The 19,141-nt window shown below is 38.4% G+C and overlaps 1 protein-coding gene across 5 annotated transcripts in view; it reads left to right on the top strand.

The window, feature by feature from the left end:
- LOC114881124 (inositol polyphosphate 5-phosphatase E) overlaps positions 1-16,207 on the top strand; it is a 69,711-nt gene extending 53,504 nt beyond the window's left edge. For 3 of the 5 annotated variants that reach the window (XM_029197785.2, XM_029197782.2, XM_029197783.2), the window contains exons 5-7: positions 14,249-14,808; positions 14,885-15,353; positions 15,426-16,205. In XM_029197785.2, the coding sequence (XP_029053618.1) occupies positions 14,249-14,808; positions 14,885-15,353; positions 15,426-15,540 (1,144 nt within the window). In that variant the 3' untranslated portion in view covers positions 15,541-16,205. Of the gene's footprint in view, positions 1-14,248; positions 14,809-14,884; positions 15,354-15,425 lie in introns of all 5 variants that reach the window. The other 2 variants (XM_029197786.2, XM_029197781.2) reach the window with 2 other exon arrangements.
- Positions 16,208-19,141: the final 2,934 nt, after the last annotated feature.

Raw genomic sequence — 19,141 nt, 5'->3', positions numbered from 1 at the left:
ATTCTATTTACACTAAAAGATTCTGTAGACTTTCCTGAATACAACGATACCTATCTTTAATACATTATTGTGACGGTTTATCCCCGCCGGTGCACAGTGGTCCCAAATCGCAAAATCCTGGCCAAAATATGAAGGAGTTCTTCAATTTAAATGAAAATTCGTACCTAGGGGTTTTCGAGGTCGGTGATTACAAATCAAAAATCAAAATTGTAAAAAACAAAATGGTGGATCCTATATAGTGAGCATGTGTACGAAAAAAATGTTAGAATCGGCTGAAACTTGCTGTATAGGAGTATTTAGTGTTATAGATCACAAATCAGAAGTGAAAGTTTTAAAAAACAAAATGGCGAATCCAAATGAGCGATGTGTATATTGAAAAATTGTATGTTCTTCTCGAAAATGAGTATAATGGTGTTTTTGAATCGCTAAATCAGGATTAAAACTCCAAATATTCTAAATAAACACCAAAAATTATAAAATTGTAAAAGTCTAAAATTATAAAATTGTAGTTTTTGAATAGTCGATCCAAAATGGTAACCCGTGATGGAATTATGTGGCATTTGTGAATGAAAATACTTAAGTCACAAGTTATATTGCATTTATTAAATTAAATATTCACAGTAGTAAATAAAAAATGTAAAAATCGAAAGAAATATTATATAGAATCATCTGAAGTGTCAGTGTCATTATCGGTACTTTCTTCAGTGGAAGCTGGTAGAATTAAAAGTTTTAAAGCTTCTGGTGTCAATTTCTTTAGCTTCCTTTTTGGTTGTCCCTTCAATGTCGAAATATATGGGTCTGATGACACTAAGAGCCGCAAGAATACATCTTCCATCGTTTTTACACGAGAACATTTCCGTGAAAAATCTTTCCGAAAGCTTTTTATGTATTTATGTGAATGCTCTTGAGCTTCTTCAGACATTTGTCCAATCGGTAACAATGCCGAACTTATTATTTCTGGACCGTGAATTAAAATTTTATGTACCGATGTTGGCATGTAGTACCACGGATACAATTTTACAAATTTTGTTGCTACTTCAACAGCATATTTTTTAAATTCGTATAAATTTATTTCGCAGTCGCTTGAAATAACTTGCAGTATTGTGAAAAAGCTTTTAATTAAATCTTCATCAACTCCAGTTATTGAAGAAGATGTTGCGTAATTTTCAAAGAAACGACGAGCCGTATTCCCATCATTAGTGCTACCAAACCCAGATTTCGGACGGTCTACTAGTAACCCTAATTGTAACTGAAAACCTCGTTGAATTAATTCTTTACGGTCTTTTATTATTTGCTTTTCTTCGGTGCTGCGGGCCTGCCATTTCTTTATTGGTAGTTTGTATGATAAGTGCAGACAACATTCAAAAAAGCGTATCCACGCGTGTAGCGTGGACAATCCGAAACGGAGATGATCTTCATTAATATTTTGTTGCAGCATCTTATTAATGTTGTTAAACTGTTTTGCTGTTGCTCCGCACAAATAACAGCGTTGAGTGGACAAGGTGGATGAAATCGCGTTGCATATCTTACCATCGATCATCGTTAGTGCAAGTTTGTATGAGATTGAAATTTCTTTCCCATCTATAATTGTACCGAAGGGAACAAGTTCTTCGATTTGTTTTTGAATATATGTTGTCTCGGTTATAGTTGTTTCCGTAGTTTCATGAAGAAATTGAATTTTGATGGGCCTACAAAAACGAGGGGATGATGGCTTTGAATTCTTCCACACAATAATTCCTGATTCAGATAGAAGTTGCAGGGGCACAAATGATGTTAAAAAAATCTCTGAATCGGATTTTCCATCAACAGTAAATAATTGCTTATACATACTTTGCTGGGAACTTCCATCACAACCCCACTTGCTGATAAAAGTCATGTGTCGTAGTTGTGATGGGGCCAAGTTTTTAATAACGCTATTTTGTAGTAACAAGATTCGTTGAACTGAATGGTCTAATAAAGCTTGCAGTTTTACCTCTGCACTAAATTCTGTTATTGTAATATCCATTGCGGATGGATAACATCTTCGCTTCGCTTCTAATACCATTTTATATGGCGGATATAAATTGCAGTTATTTGCCTTGCTTGTAGTCCGCAATCCTAAATATTGTCTCTTGGATAATTTGTTCTCAATTACCAATGATATAGCAGCATCACCTGACAATGTTGTTTCAGCAACTTTCTGTACAGATCTTCTGTAAGCTTTAGCTCTCGACGGACTCGTTGAAGTTATATCTTTTATAACTTCTGAAGCATCTAGTTTTCCTGCATTTCGAAGACTCATATGTGTGGCATAAGACAATTCTTCGGGAGAAAAATTTTTTCGAATCTCCGCTGTTTTTCTTCGTTTTGACCTTTCGCTTGAGGTGGTAAATTCTAAAGAAGGTCGACCGCTTTTACTTTCTGAATTTTCCGAAATTGCAGGTATGCGGAACGCTACCGAAACGTTGAGCCATTCCTCAAAATTTTTTAAAAATTTGTCTTCGGTTCGTTTTACTTCGTCCCATTTCTTCCTCATTACATGAAACAGACTTGATAACGCTGATTTCATTTCATTTTCAACTATCCGAATAGAGTGTCCAGTTTTATCGGCCAGCTGCTCCTCTAAATGCTCAAGAATAACCCTTAGTGGGCTACGTATGTAGGCTTTCACCATGAAATAAATTTCTTTCCTGGTGAAACGTATTTCGCTATCAGAAGATCCTGTAAACAAATCAGTTTAGAGCTTAGTGTCTGTTATAATGCAGGTCAGGTATAAGGCACATTTTACAGCTTGCAGCAGGATCTTCACGATATTTTATGATTTTCGGTGCTTTTACATGAGAAATACGAACAAATGTTTCAGTTAAAAATTCTTAAGCTTTATTAACCCCTTCCCGTGCCATTTAGCTTGACGAAACTCGGGCCCAAGCGGTAGTCGTCAAAGCGCGCTAAACAGACAAGACGCTCGAGAACAGTCGCAATACGTGCCGAAATGTAAAGAGCTTTGATATCTGATATATAGGCATTTTTACGCGTTACCACTGTTGAACTCACAAGTCTGTTCGCGAGTCTGACTCGTGATATTCATGTTTCGCCCGACTATCTGCTCACGAGTCAGACTCGTGATATTCATGTTTGGGCCAAAATCTTCATCACGAGTCAGACTCGTTAAAGTACGGGAAGGGGTTAATTATCTTCAAAATAAATAATTTTTTTCATCTAATTAGTTTAATGCATTTCTATAGTCAATAATGAATTAAATCAACTGGTTCATTAAAAAATATACAATTGCGCGTAGAAGACCCTAATTTATGCATTAGTTGAAAGAAAATTCTTTAAGTCTAATAATAAGTCCATACAAAACCATACATACAGTAACGCGCCTACCCTGCATTATAAAAAATAGCCATACGATCCGGGTGGCAGTTAGTGGCAGCTAATTTTTGCAAATACTGTAAGATGAAAGTATCAACTACAAGCCTGAACAAGAATTTTAGCGTAATATTGCGTAATATGCAACTTTTAGTTTACATCTTTAACATTCGCGCGTGAAGTTTTACCTTTTATTATTTGTAATACATTTCCTTATTATACAGCGTTATCGTTAACTATTTTAAATATACTAGTACAAATAAACATTCTACTTACTTCCAGGAACAGCATCCATTTTGTAGAATTCAAATTAATTAAGTCTGTTTAAAATTATTCACTTATCACTATGCTCGTGCACACAGCACTTCACTGTACGAAAACTGCGTGACGAATGAACGCGGTAATTGAACGCTCACCATTTTCCAGGTATAAGTAATAAAACCTTTACTCCTTGGTTTTCTTGTAGACACACTATTCGAGTACACAACCCACCTATTAAAATAGTCCCAACTAAAAGTTCATTTTCGAGGTTTTGGCCAGGATTTTGCGATTTGGGACCACTGTGCGGTGGGTGCCGACTCAGTCAGTTGGCCGGGGGACTCGAGAATAAGTGAGGCGAGTGTGTGTGTAGAAACGAAAGGCTTTATTCTACGTGTCTATATTTACAAGATATACAGGATACTTAACCTACGGCCCTGAGCTTCCTCTCAGTTTAATCGTACTTATCTCTAACGGCTTATACCTACGGCTTATAACTACGGTTACGGCTTATACCTACGGTCGATGGTGCGGCGCGGTTCGGCGCGGTCACGGTCCGGCGATTCGGTGTGATAGCAGGAGTGCTAGGCAGTTGCGGAGTCGATATCACATCTGGGGCGAACGGACACCCGGCGAGCGTATGGTCCGGCCCGGCGGTCAGGAAGCCGTCTGGGGTATCCCCGACAGTGGCTGGCGGAACAGTGATGCTTTCGGCGGCGGTCGCAAACGCATCTCGTCGCCGAACACTGCTGGAGGAGAGAGTGTAAGGTATTCCAAAAATAAGGATCAGTCTCGCTATGGCGGACTCAGTGAGATACGCTCGGAGAACCGATCTGGCTTTAGTCGGCTCGCGCCGCGGTATATCAATCCTGGCGAGGCCGTTTGCCTCGCGGGTTCGCGATCCGCGCGGTCGCCACCTGGTGCCGGCGTCGGCACTAGGCGCCAGTCGGCGGTGGTACGGTTGCGGGCCCGCAGGGGCTCGTGAGTTCGCGGCCTCTGCGTATATCCTTAGATTATAAATGATTAAGTATGTTTAACACGTTGAGTGCGGTGCCGATTTCGCTAGACTTTCCGCTCAGCCGGCAGCGCTCGGCTCGGTGTCGCCCAAGCGCGTGAGCACTTGATGCCGAGAATCCACGCCGCTTAAACGAAAAATCGATTGCCGGTCCCCAGGGACCGGCGCCGGCTGAACGGAAAGTCCACTGCCGATCCCTAGGGACCGGCGTAGCACTCAACGTATTAAACGATTATTGAACGTGGAGGGCCTCGATTTGGCACCAAATTTTTAGAATATTTTTCGATTTATCTAAAAAAGTAGAGGTCCAGCGTAAAATCGAATGAAGACAAAATAGATTTTAATTTGCAGGTAAGGGTTGTGGCTAGACCGCTAAACTCATGATTTCAATCACAGCACTCTTTTATTGCCCTAAAAATGCTTCGATTCTGCAACTGCATTTTGTCGATTTTTTCCTCTACTTTGGACGCTTATATTACTAACCATCAACATAATTCCACTGAAACATGAGTTTAGCGGTATGCGCTGAACCTTTCTCTTTTCAATGAACCCTCTCCCAGCTTAAAATGTTCTCATATAAGGACGAAAAACCGATTCCCGTGAACCCCTTAAGGGGGTAGACACGGGTAATGCAGCGAGGTGTCGTTACCGGCAAAAATGGGCCTAAAAAAGGGTTTACGGGAATACACTTTTCGTCCTTATATGAGAAGATTTGGGGCTGGGTGGAGGCTCATTCGAAAGAGGAAGGTCCAATGTAGGGCGGTCTGGTCATGGTTCAGCGAGATTGTGTTGATATCGATAATATGAGTGTCCAAAGTAGAGGAAAAATCGACAAAATACATCTACAGATTTCAAGTATTTTTTAGTTCACTAAAACAGTTCTGTGACTCAAACGGTGACCAGACCGCCCTACATTAAACCTTCCTCTTTCGAATGAACCCCTATTTAGATAAAAATCTTCTCATATAAGGATGAGAAATGTATTCCCGTGAAAGCATTTCCACAGACGAGTTCCGCCATTATCAAGATAATACAGAGCAAGTCACGAGACAAATTTAGTTCAGCTAGTAGTTATAAGGTGGCGACAAACTAAAAAGGCTGCCGATCTGGAATCGTAGCCAGAATCAAGCGTCAGCTTGATTACGTCACTCGAACTGTGCTGCGAAGGCAAGCGAAGAAGGCAACAACGCCCGAACGCTGAGTGAGACGCACAGTCATGCTGTCCTTCTCCCATTCTGAATGTTGAGAATGTTGCCCTTTTTCGCTGAGTTTTGACTGTCGCATGTCGCCCGCCTGGATTTTTGACAGCGCCCCATAACAAACCTCGCCTCGCCCCGTTCAAAGTTTATTGTGTTTGGTATCATTTTAATCAAAAAAATTTCATCAACGCGCCAGTAACAGTTTCAGTAAAAAAAAGTCAAAAATAAAAAAGTTTTATAATTGAATTAGCATTAGTCACACCGATACGTTTCGGCTCTTTCCTTTGATCATTGGACCTCTCTCTCTCATCGACTGTCTGTTCCTTTCTACGTTCACGCTTGGCTGGTCGTCGCGTGTAATCCGAGATTCGACACCTCGGCTGGATATATGCAACGTCTGGGTCCCAATCTCTGTTGCATATATAGTAAAACCTGGATAAATGCAACCAAGATTGGGACCCAGTGGTTGCATTTATCCAAGCGAGGTGTCGATTCTGCGTCCGTACACATGTTTTGTATTCAGCCGACATGCCGATTCTGTGTCCGTACACATGTTTTCTATTCAGCCGACATGCCGATTCTGAGTCCGTACACATCTTTTGTATTCAGCCGACATCATTTATATTCAGTCGTGGTGTCAATTCAGAAAAATCTCACAAATGCGTTAGTAAAAGTTTCATTAAGAAAAAGTTAAAAATAAAAAAGTTTTCTCGTTCAACTAGTATTAGTCACGCCGATATTACGGTCGGATCATATTACACGGTTTCCTCGTCGAGCGGCTCGGTTCGCCTAGGGGGATCCCCCCAAGTGGAGGGGATAGCGATGTTGCACTTATCCAAGCATTCTTTCGTTGCATTTATCCAGATTTTACTGTATCCAGCTTTTACTGCATAGACGCGAGGTCCCTCCATTTATTAGTTCTAATTGTACAGCATTGATCCGTAATAAGCAACAGTTTTCTGGTTCGAAATAAGCAAATCTCTATCCCCACCTTTTCGTTTAATGTCGCCCGCAAAGTGAGAGGTCCGAGAAATGAGTGAGAGGTCCGTGAAAACGAGAAGCCGATGTTGTGGGTAATAAATTGTCGCGCTCGACTGAGCAGTGACATCGGTTAGTAGAAGAAAGATGGAATATATATAATGCTTTCTTAGTTTAGCATATTTGCCTTGAAATAAGCGAAATACATAGTGCGAGAATGAGAGGGCATGCTATATTCTATCCTTGTTCAAAAAATAACATCCTTGCTCGGCCGATCATTTTATGATTTGCCGCTACCTCGGATCTCTCACTCGTTTCTCATGTTCTCTATCGTCCCGTTTCGAGAACAAAGTCGAGCCGAATAGCCTGCCTGATCCGCAATAAGCAACAAGCCAGACCCGAGCGTGTTGCTTATTACGCGGCAATCCTGTAGTACCATAGTACTTTTATATGCAGAATGTTTCAAGGAGTTGACACAAGTAAAAAAAAAATGCAATTCCATTTAAATAAAAAGTGGATTTGCATTTTTTGAGTGCATCGTTGCATTCACGAAAAAAATGAAATCACAGAAAAATAGACATTATCATACCATTGAACTTTTACATAAACAACTTTTTCCTATCTCTTACCAAATTCAAGATATAACCCGTTCCAATTGCATGACGTATCCTGTATACATTTATTAATTAAAAAACATATATTTAACACGTTCGTCGCCACTTCACCCATATCTGGGTGACGGGTATGCTCCCATGGGGTCCCCGGCACCCAAATATGGGTGACGCTTTTCTTGTTGAATTTAATAGGATTTTTAGTTGGATTTTTAAAAGGAATTTAATGGAATAAACACTAAAATGTAAATATAGGATGTACAACATAAAAATAGTAAAAATATACACATTATACTATACTTTTTATTAATTTGTATAAGATAATATATTACATTATACTATGTCGCATGGTTTTCATTAAAACACTCTAAACACATTTGAGGTGATTTTGGACACTTGGAACAATATGTCGTGGTTTTTTAAACATTTTTTCTCGTTTCTTGGCGCTCGGTGGTTTGCCTCTTCTTTTGGTAACATAGGGCGCACATCCTTCTTATAGGGTTGCCCTACTGATTCCTACGAATCTCTAAGTGGTGGGACACGTTCCTCCTCGTTTTATTTCTATTATTGTCAGGCATAGCATTTTCCGAGGATAACCATTCGGTAACGAGAAGTTCCCGAAATTTTCTAATTTCTATTTTTTTATTTGTGGCTCTCTGATACACGATGTGAGCATTTACTATACTTGTTCCTAAAAGCAAATGTAGCGCTAATTTTCGATACCACTTGATACTTTTTCGTATCGTTGTGGCATATGACACCATCTGATCACTTCTGTCGATGCCAGTTTTCCCGTTATTATATGCCAGTATCGCCAGAGGTTTCTGTTTCGGAGGACGACCACGGTGAGCAGAATTCGAGCTTGAAATCATAATAGGTACATGTTTTGTTGATAACATCCTAACATCGCGAACATCCCTCCATTTCAGCACCACAATACCGTTGTCATCTTCTCGTGATATCATTTCACCTTTCCTCAATGGGTACGACATTACAAAACGTGGCATAAATTTTTTGTTATGCCATACAGTTCCAACGACATGCGTCTTGAATTTTAAAAATTTGATTACTAATTCGTAACTAGTGTAAAAGTTGTCGACAAACAAAGTCCGTCCTTCATTTAGTAATTTATCTGCATGTTCAATGCAGACGTTTTCGGCTATGCCAACTTGCCTTCTTCCGCTGGTATCTCGTCCAGAATATACTTTTGCAGACCATGTATATCCTTCAGTGGAGCACAGTTTGAAAAGTTTTATTCCATACTTGTGCGATTTCGTTGGTATATATTGTCTGAATATTAGTCGTCCCCTCCAAGGAACCATTGTCTCGTCGACTACAATATCTTCGCCTGGTGAAAAGACTTTTTGATAATTGTCTGTCAATATGTTTAGGAATGGTAAAACTTTTCCAAGTCTGTTATTCTCTTCTATCGTTTCGTTATTTACAAAATGTAAGTTTGCTAACAGTAATTCAAAACGATTACGGGACATCTTGCTGCGCGGAAATGGAAAGTTCTATATAGGGTCCGTTGACCAACATCTAATGAGCGGTGTCTGTATCAAATCCATCCAAATCATCAGTCCGATAAATCTTGTAATTTCTTCAGAAGTGGTGGATTTCCATCTGTTCTGTCGAGCCTGATCAGTTGTTTCATGTAGATGCAATTTTTGCTCTGCATATCTATTAGTCTCTGTGACTACTAAGGCTTATCACTTTTTCGTCTAAGAATAGCGAAAGCACTTCACTTGCGCTAACATCAGACGGCAAATCCATCAGAAGCCCACCTTTTCCGGTGAACGGGAATGACTGTTGCCTGTTAGCGAATTCGTTCCACTGTATATTGTCCAATGAATCATCAATAAAGTTCAGTTCTTCTTCTTCGTTTATAGCAAGTTCTTCCAACACGTCGTCAAGGTAAATGATTCACTAGCACATGATTCTTCAGTATCGGAATTTGAACTCGATGAAATTCTATTTACAATTTTTCTTTTGAAACTCACTACTTCGTTATCACTACTCTGCTCACTTTCAATTACACTTTTACGCTGTCTAATGAACATTTTGAGGATAAAAAGTAACTGGTCTATCTCAAGAAAAGTATGTTTCTCGACTAAATAAAGGATCTGGGATAATTGCAATGAAATCCCAGGTAGTCCTCTAGCCAAAAAACTTATCACATTCCCCATTTCAAAACAAAATTCTTTGCGATAAATAGAAGATAATTTTACATTGTTTATATTCCTGCTCATCGCTCTGTTTACGTTCCGCCGCTCCGACAGTCAGATTTGGGCCCCGCGAGAAACTCGGCCGAATCGCGCTGGGCGACGAACGTGTTAAAGAAGTTAATAACATTTTCTAAAAATAATTCTCAGATTGCACGTTCCTTCGGTTCTTCAGAGTAGGCATATATTTTTCAGCAGCGAGAGGTGCTACGATGCGCTATATAAAATCCACGCGTTTGGTCAGTCAGAATTTATCGGAGCGGAACAATTCTATCATTTGGGTTGAAAGAAGGATAGCATGATCACCGTACATCTCATTCTAAACACGCGCCAATGTTTCGCTTTCGTTCTTCAGGCGTATCGTCGCGATGCCTCTGGTGAGATGAGCATTTGAATGTGTTTGTAAAAATACTTGTAGCGCTGTTGCCTTCCTAGATCGTGTTGCGCGTACGGGCCATTCCACGCAAAGTGATCATACTTTTTCCCGCATGGTCTTGGATTTTTGTTAAATTTTGTAGGCTTGTAGAACCCAATTTACGAACAAAAAATCGATGCTCCGTTCCTCGATATTGTTTAAACTTTCCGAGTTATAAAAACTGAAAATTTAGGGTCACTTTTATGTCGTATTATAGATATCGACATGCATGAACCGGCATTTTATAGGTAAAACTTCAGAGTTTGATAAAAAAATTACTACATGTGTCAACGCAATCTTCAAATTGTTGTAAATAATGTTTATAGTTTTCAAACTTGAAAATGATCCCAAGGGGGAGCACGAATCGGTCTGAAACTTTTCCTGTAGAATATTTAAAGAGTTTTCTAAATACCCTGAAAATTTCATGATGAAACACGCAGAATTGCCGGAGTTATAAAATTTTATCGCTGCGTATGACCTGCCGGCGGACCATCACGCGCCGTCCGGTCCCTATACGCCGCTACTCTACATTTTTTCAAATAGCCAGCCATCGGTTAACAACTACGGAATAGGTCGACACGTTTTAGGTACGTTTGTCTACAAACCCTTAAAAGGTAATAAAAGTATCGCAAAACGACTTCGACGGTTCACTTTTCCAGAACACCGTTCAGTTTTATTTGGGAAAGCAACGAGACAAGCGGTTTCAGTTAAGCGTTCAGTGTTGTGCATAACTGTGCTGTGTACTTTTCAATTTCTTGTTTTTCTTAGTTTAAAATTGTAATTGTGTACTCGTGAATAGCAAAAATGCCGCGAAGATATTGTTCCAATCCATTTAGTTTACCTCGACATTCAAATGTAACTAAAAATCTTCGTTCAGTTACAACCGCGTTTCGTGAAAAATATCAGAATATAATATTAGAAGAAAATTTGTGCTGCATGTGTAGAATGCGAGTAATTCGAACATCTAGATTAAATCGTCAAAATCTTCCTATCGTAAACGTAAGTGAGCCGGTTTGGTCTTCAACAGTTCAAGAACCAGTTGTTGGTCCAAGTAATGTAGAACAAGTAATAAGCAACAATTCGTCAAATTCGGGAACAAATACAGATAGTTATGTAGAAGAAATAGATAGGGAATATTCGTTATCGTCGTTAAATAGTGCCCTTAAATCTCTTGGTGAATCTCCTATCACATCAAAGTCTTTAAAATCACCCCTCCAGATTAAGAAAAAAGTATGTATTAGAAACAATTATATACTCCAATTTGTATTTGTAAGCGGATAGACCGAAAAGTAATGGTGACCAAGTGCAGCGGCGCATGGGGACCGGACGGCGCGTGATGGTCTGCCGGCAGGTCATACGCAGCGATAAAATTTTATAACTCCGGCAATTCTGCGTGTTCCATCATGAAATTTTCAGGATATTTAGAAAGCTCTTTAAAGATTCTACAGGAAAAGTTTCAGACCGATTCGTGCTCCTCCTTGGGATCATTTTCAAGTTTGAAAACTATAAACATTATTTACAACAATTTGAAGATTGCGTTGACACATGTAGTAATTTTTTTATTAAACTCTGAAGTTTTACCTATAAAATGCCGGTTCATGCATGTCGATATCTATAATACTTTCCAAGTTATGATTTTTTGAAAAAAAAAGTGACCCTAAACTTTCAGTCCTTATAACTCGGAAAGTTTAACTAACATCGAGGAACGGAGCATCGATTTTTTTTTCGTACATTGGGTTCTACAAGCCTACAAAATTTAACAAAAATTCAAGACCATGCGGGAAAAAGTGTGATCACTTTGCGTGGAATGGCCCGTACGCCAGCTGAGAATTAGTTCTTTCAAGTTCGTAACAGAACACGCTAGTGGCTCCACCAGGCCCAACGAAAAAACTGCTGTAATACCGACGTCCCGAATCGAAGAGGTCACGTGCCGTGCCTACCCCCTTATTAGGTTCCTTTTTACCGGTAATGTCAACGCGCTACTATTAGCCGTGTCTGTCGCGGTTTACAGCGCGCAGCGGTAATATAGGCGGCGGGAGACCGAGCAACTGACCTGACGCAGAGCACCACTGCCGGTACTTCGTCTTCCGCGAAGCTATTTCGCTTTCTAGCTTGACAAAAAAATCAATGTTGCAATATTCTCCGGATGGTTTTTCAAGATAAAAATCTGCTCTATGGCATGGTATAATTCGATTTTACGCTGGACCTCTACTTTTTCAGATAAATTGAAAAATATTCTAAAAAATTGGTGCCAAGTCGGGGCCCTCCACGTTCAATGATCGTTTAAACATACTTAAACAATTATAATGTATTAAAGGTATCGCTGTATTCAGGAACGTCTACAGAATCTTTTAGTGTAAATAAAATTTCAATATCTTTTATAATTACATCAGAAAATTTGTTTAAATCTGAAAAATGTTTTTTTTTTCAAAATCAAATTTCTCAAAAACTGTACGTATAGGAGCAAAACGGTTTGCAGATTCGTAATCAGCGTACAAAACACTACAAGAATCACCTAGTGGGAATACCAAAAAAAAGTTAAAATTTGTTGCACAGTGTTATTGGCGTAAACTTCACTTTCCATAAACCCCATAAAAAAGGTCTAATGTTGTTAAATCACCCGATCTTGGTGGCAATTGATGTCTCCTCCTCGTGAAAAATTACTCGTTCATTAAAGGTCAAACGTATCAAGCTCTCGAAACAAAGCGGAGAAGAACCGTTGAATGATATTGTTTTTCATATAATTAATGTCATAAAATAGACTTTGCATTAAAATAAAATAACCATACAAAAATCAAATACTTTGCGTTTTATTTCAATTTGAAGATGTGACACTCAATTTGGATAATCCTATATTGTACGATCGAAACCCTTCAACATGAAACGGTTCCAATCTTTTCGATGAATAAGAATCTTTTTGAAATTAGAATTTTGACTTGATCTTGCTTCGTCCAAGGCTCGAACAAGAATGCTGGTCCTCTCGACGTCCGCTGTTTTAAATTCGTTTCCCCCTTTGATTTTAGATCTCGAGTTTACTAAACACTTGAGAGCGATAAGCCCGGGTGATGATTCAGGAAAGGATCGTAATTATTGAATAATATCAATCAATCGAGATTAGTATAGTGTTGAATAAAGAGTTTATTTCGTGATATGCAAGAGAAAAAGCCCGAAGGCGTAAAAAACCCTTGAATCTTGATTATATGAATTTGATATTGTGTGTGTGTGTGAGTGTGCCGCGTATGATGATATAGAAACCAGGTTCCGTTGGATCCCCTGCACAGGGAGACGTTCAGACGTCGTCAGAGACGTTAGATAACGTTTTTGATTGCCGGTAGAGCCTTGGGTTTGTAATCAGTGACCAGCAGGGCCCCGGGCGCGTTGATGTTTTGATTGTTGCCGGGAGGGCCTTGGGTTTGTAATCAGTGACCAGCAGGGCCCCGGGCGCGTTGATGTTTTGATTGTTGCCGGGAGGGCCTTGGGTTTGTAATCAGTGACCAGCAGGGCCCCGGGCGCGTTGATGTTTTTGGTAGAAAACTAACGTAATCGCGGAAAGGCACTACTGGAAACCGACTACGTGGTAAAAAAATGAAAACCGTTCGACCGATCGCGACCGCGGTCCGTTGACGACTGTTTTATTGAGGCAAGGGCGACGTCCCTTCTTTCCAAACATTTTGACGTTATCTACTTCTTGGAACGAAATTTCGGTTGGCCCATATCGGACACGTTTTATAAATATTTTGTAATGAACGCTCCGACATATATTATTCTTTTCTTTTTATTTTATTCATTATTCGATACAACTTCTTCTCAACGAATCCTATTATACCGACGTGGTGCCAATGCACTTGATCACGACCACGGTTTGAATGCAGAGCATACCTACCTTGCGGTTCGGCTTGCGCTAAAGGCGCGCTCTGATTGGTCAGTGTTTGTCGTTAATAACTCGAAAACGAAGCCTTAACCAACATCTTGGCAAAGGAAAAAGTTGTTTAGAATGACCTCAACAATCATCCCTTCACGGGTCTTACCCTAATTTTGGGACAGCCTGTGTAAAAGATTATCTAGCGTCCTGGTGGTAAAATATCTTCTTCTATCAAGCTGGGTACTATGGTAACTTGGTAGTAGAAGTTCGAGTCATCGTTGCTTGTGAACAATCAATCCTGTTCTATTTAAATAAATATTATATTTTTTTTACACAGAAATTTTCTTCATGGAAGAATTGCAGCAAATTCATTGCTTGGGCCAGTAGAACTTGAAAAAGTATTACCAAATCGTGAATTAAAAATTTTTATTGGAACATGGAATATGAACGGACAAAATCCTCCAAAACAGTTGAATGATTTTATGCTACCTTCGGATATAGAAACTGTACCAGATTTGTTAGCGATTGGAACACAAGAATCATGTTCTGAACGAAATGAATGGGAAGCAGCTTTACAAGAGACTCTTGGTCCTTCTCATGTATTACTCTGTAGTACTAGCTTAGGAACGTTACATCTTGCTATCTTTTTAAGAAGAGATTTAATCTGGTTCTGTTCTATTCCTGAAGACGACAATTTTTCAACTAGAACAGGCACTGCTTTTAGGACGAAGGGGGCGGTAGCGATTGCTTTAATGTTATTTGGTACAAGCTTTCTTTTTATTACTGCGCATTTGACTGCGCATCAAGATAAAGTGAAAGAACGAATACACGATATTAAAAGGATAGTTAGAAATCTTGATCTTCCTAAAGATTTACCTACAAAACATAAAAGTAAAGGTATAATATTAATGTCCCATACATTTTGTTCTTGTTATATTATACAAAAACATTAAGAAAAATATTTTACTTTTAGATGTGACTCAAAATTTTGATTGTGTGTTCTGGTGTGGTGATTTAAATTTTCGACTGACTCAGCCACGAGAGGAGGTTATCCAGTGGGTTACGAATACATGCTTTCCTCAGCAGTCACCTATAAATTTAAATAAAGACCAATTACGAACAATTCTTAATGAAGGAACCGTTTTACGTGGTTTTGAAGAAGCACCAATTACATTTCCTCCTACTTATAAATATGATCCCGGAACACAAAATTTTGACTCGAGTAGCAAACAACGCACACCTGCATATACTGATCGAATTCTTTTTAAGGGAAAAGGGTACACAAGAGGATATATGCGAAGAGTTAGTCACGAAAGTTCTAATTCGTATAAAGATGGAATTATAGAATGTTTAGTTTATGACTCTGTTCCAAGTATTTGTACTTCGGATCACAAACCTGTGTGGGGTGTTTTTAAGACTATCATAAGACCTGGTATTGATACGTATGTATTTCCTAGTAACGTTATGTAAAAATAATACTTTAAAAGAAAAATTCTTCAACTACTATCTTACAGAATTCCTCTGGGCGGAGGTTTATTTAATCGTGAAGTATATTTAGAAGGTATAAAAAGGCGAGCAGCTGCTATGGACGAATCTCAAGGAACTTCAAAAGTATGTTCGATTCAATAAACCAAAATAACAAATTTCATAGAAACAAATTTCGTACTGACAGATTTGTATGACAAACACTGTACATTTATTCATTATAATTTTTTAATATTAAAATATTACAACAATAATCATTGTACTTTTACAATTAGTACTGATTCTTTTTTGTACGACTTATATGTATTGGATGTCCTAGATCTTTTCGTACAAGTTTCGTCGGTAGATTGTATAGGTAAAAATAAGGCTAAAATGTCATAAATAGTAACAAAAACTTCTTAAATGGTTTATTACCAAGTTATAATAGAAAAATGGAACACGATGTAAATATTTAATAAACCACTATGGACATTTTGTTAATGATATTTGTCTTATTTTGATCTACAAAACACACTAGTGAATTTTTATATCGAAAAGCTTAGGACATCCTATATCACTGTTTATTACTTTTTCATATAAACAATAAACAATGATTTTCTAGTACAGTTTATAGAATATGTTAATGCATAATATTTACTTTAACATCTACTCAAGATGAAAATACCAGTAAACTCTTAATTCGTGTAACAAATATAATACTAAACATCATAGACACATGTACCGTTTATAATAAAATAAAAACAAATGAAGGAAGAAAGATAAATTTCTGCTTCATACCTGACATATACCTGAGGTGCCGACACTTTCTCAGAAATGAAGCCTAAAAGTGTCGTAAACGGGGGGGGGCTACATGCAATACGGGCGTATGAGAGATAGTCAGCGACAAGTCATAAGAGAAGTCAGTTCTTCACAATGAGTGCGATGTATGTTTACCGTATCCGCAGATCAAGGAGTGGTATATGTGTCTGGGCGAATGAGAACTCATGTTGAGCTGTAGAATGCGTTTTTTACTGGAATTGCGCGCCTTGGCAAAATGATTGATCAGAGGTTCTCAGCGCGTGCTTGAGCCTCGTGGACGCGTGACAACAAACTACTGAGAAAAGAATGATGTAGGCGTTGGAGAAGCTAAAACAAAGGGCGCGAAAGAAGCGCCTGCTTTCTCCTGCTGATCAGAGATGGCGCGCGTCGGGGGCGTGTTGTGGCGGCCGTTTGTCGATAAGGAAGATTGAAGATTATTCTCACCGCCACCTTTGTATAGCTACGTTCATTGTTCATTTGTCATTTTAAACAAATTAGCATTACTTTTATAACCATTCATTCCTCGCCAAATTCTCAATCCATCCAGACATGTAAACCTTTAAATTTATCAATTCCAAATATATTATTACAATTTATACGCAATCCATTCAATTTAAATGTGGGATAAGCTCCCACAGTGTTGTGGCAGAGGCTATAGGTAGAGAACACCACAGTTATCGTATGCTCTATCACACAAACTTTTATTCAAATGCACATGTTTCAAACAGTCGCGTGCCTATGGTTAACAAAATCGGAAGGTAATGGCCGATGCCGATTTCTCTAGGGGACCTGTAGTAGAAGACCCAGGCTATGTGTAACTCTAGAGAGTCAACTCAGGCGCGGTAGCGTAACGCTGTTGGCGCAGTGGCGCCACAGTGTAGTGGATAGATCCGATAGGGAGAGCGTAAATGAATGAATTCACTATTCACTAACAAACTAAATATATTTATTCCGATTACTAAAAAGAAAATCACGTCTTTACTCTTTGGCTTGTTTCTTAGATCTAACAGCTTTTTACAAGTTATGAGGGTGAGCATCTTAAAAATTAGAACTACCAACTACTTAACTTAAAAGAATAAGATTAGGGATTTAGTAACCCAAACTAAAACTAGATGACGCATCGAAAGCTTGTGATGTGGCGCTACCGCGCCAACAGCGTCGCGCTCCCGCGCTCGAGCTGGCTCTCTAGAGTCTCATGGTCTCAGTTCTTCTGAGGAAAAAGTTCCTAGAACAATCAATCGCGGATCCTTAGAGTTTTTCTCCGTCGCTTCGCTAGAACGATTTTGCTGTCGATTCGATTAGAAAATCTTAAATATCACGCTCCCGTTTCACAGCGTGCTCGCGTTTCGCGACAATAATCGTATTATAGAAATCTACCGGTTTCCCGACGGGAAAACCGCTTAGTCCGGAACAACTTGTGACGCAGTTGTTTGAATCACGACGAATAAACTTTGTGAGATTCCCTCTTAAACTCTGCCTTGTCATTTCCACTATATTAATCGGACAGAACGCGCATACGTAGAAAGCAGAGACTGACATTACCGACCACCAGCGGCCATGGTGGTACTAGTCTCCACAGGCGTGTAGCGACCAGTATTGAAGAGCACTGACGTGCCATCTATAGGTTAAGGGCACAGACTCCTTCGAGGCCTCCTCCGAATCAATGTATGCGCCATTGCACAGTGGTCCAGAAACCGGTTTTTCGTGGCCAAAATTCAATTTTTCAAGTTTAATGTTTTGAAAAAATTTTTTTTCCTACTAACTAAGAACACTTTAAAACTAGGAAATCCAAAATCATTTTCATTTTGGATGCTTGTGTAACCGTGTACAACATGCTGAAGTCAAAATTCCGAAATTCGAAGTGAAACTAATTTTTGTAAGTATTCATTATAGATCATCAAATAATAGTTTTTGAGAACAACTTTATGCATATTAGTAGTTCTATTTTGATTATTCAATTGCGTCGGAAGTGTTCTTTAACTTATGTATAAATAGTGCAATGTTTTCAACAATTGAAACTTTGCGGATGGTTTTAAAAAAATGCTTAAAAGTGCTAGCTACCAGATTTGTTTTATAAGAAAGCTTAAACATTTCTTTAAAGAATTATATAAATTTTAGGTTCAACCTTCCTCAACTTTTAAAGTTATACGAATTTCAATAAATGACGTTGCGGCCATCGCGGCAGCATACGTATCGCTCGGGCCGAAGTGACTTCGGTCTAGAGTAATACGAAACGTTTTCTTTGCGAGACTCTTATCACTTGTTAGTATTAATTCTTATAAACACGAGATAATAATCATTTGGAGACGTGTTTCAGCTTCATCGCCGTAGTCTTTTAGTCAACATGCTAGGCGAAACATCGGTGATAAAAAGTGTAAATTTAGTATAACTTTATTATAGTTATGCATATTAAACGGATTTTTTAGTTTTAATTTTAATTTGTTATAAGTATTTGTAAGACTATATGCAGTAGTGTCCGAAATATCTTTAAGTATGTTTTATTTCTTTCTCGTACTTAACAGTTTCGTTCAGAAAGAGTTAAATATTCTTATTTTTGTAGACGAATATTCGTTCAAATATGAAGAGTTTTTTAATGTCTGGAGAAGTGAACTTAATAAAAAAAAAGAGTAGGTGCTGTTTCTGCATATATTTTTAATAAAATGCAGGAAACTAATTTTCCTGAAGGGTACAGAAAATCTGTTCAGGAAACAGTGCGTAAATTTAGTTGCAATTTATATACAAAGTGCGCAAATTCGTATAGTATACTACAAAAGTTTAAAGAAAAGAATCATGAATGGTTGGGAAAATATTTCATTATTAAAAAATATTCGAATATCGTTGAGTCCCGAATTACAATAAAAAAATTTTTTAAAAATTATATTTTTGCATTTGTTTTGTTGTATTTTAGTTCTATTAATTATATTTAGTATATTTATATTGATTATAT

Source organism: Osmia bicornis, chromosome 10, assembly GCF_907164935.1.
Source record: "Osmia bicornis bicornis chromosome 10, iOsmBic2.1, whole genome shotgun sequence".
Lineage (NCBI taxonomy): Eukaryota > Metazoa > Arthropoda > Insecta > Hymenoptera > Megachilidae > Osmia > Osmia bicornis.
Note: the sequence above shows the minus strand (reverse complement) of the source record. Positions and strands in the feature narration are given on the sequence as shown.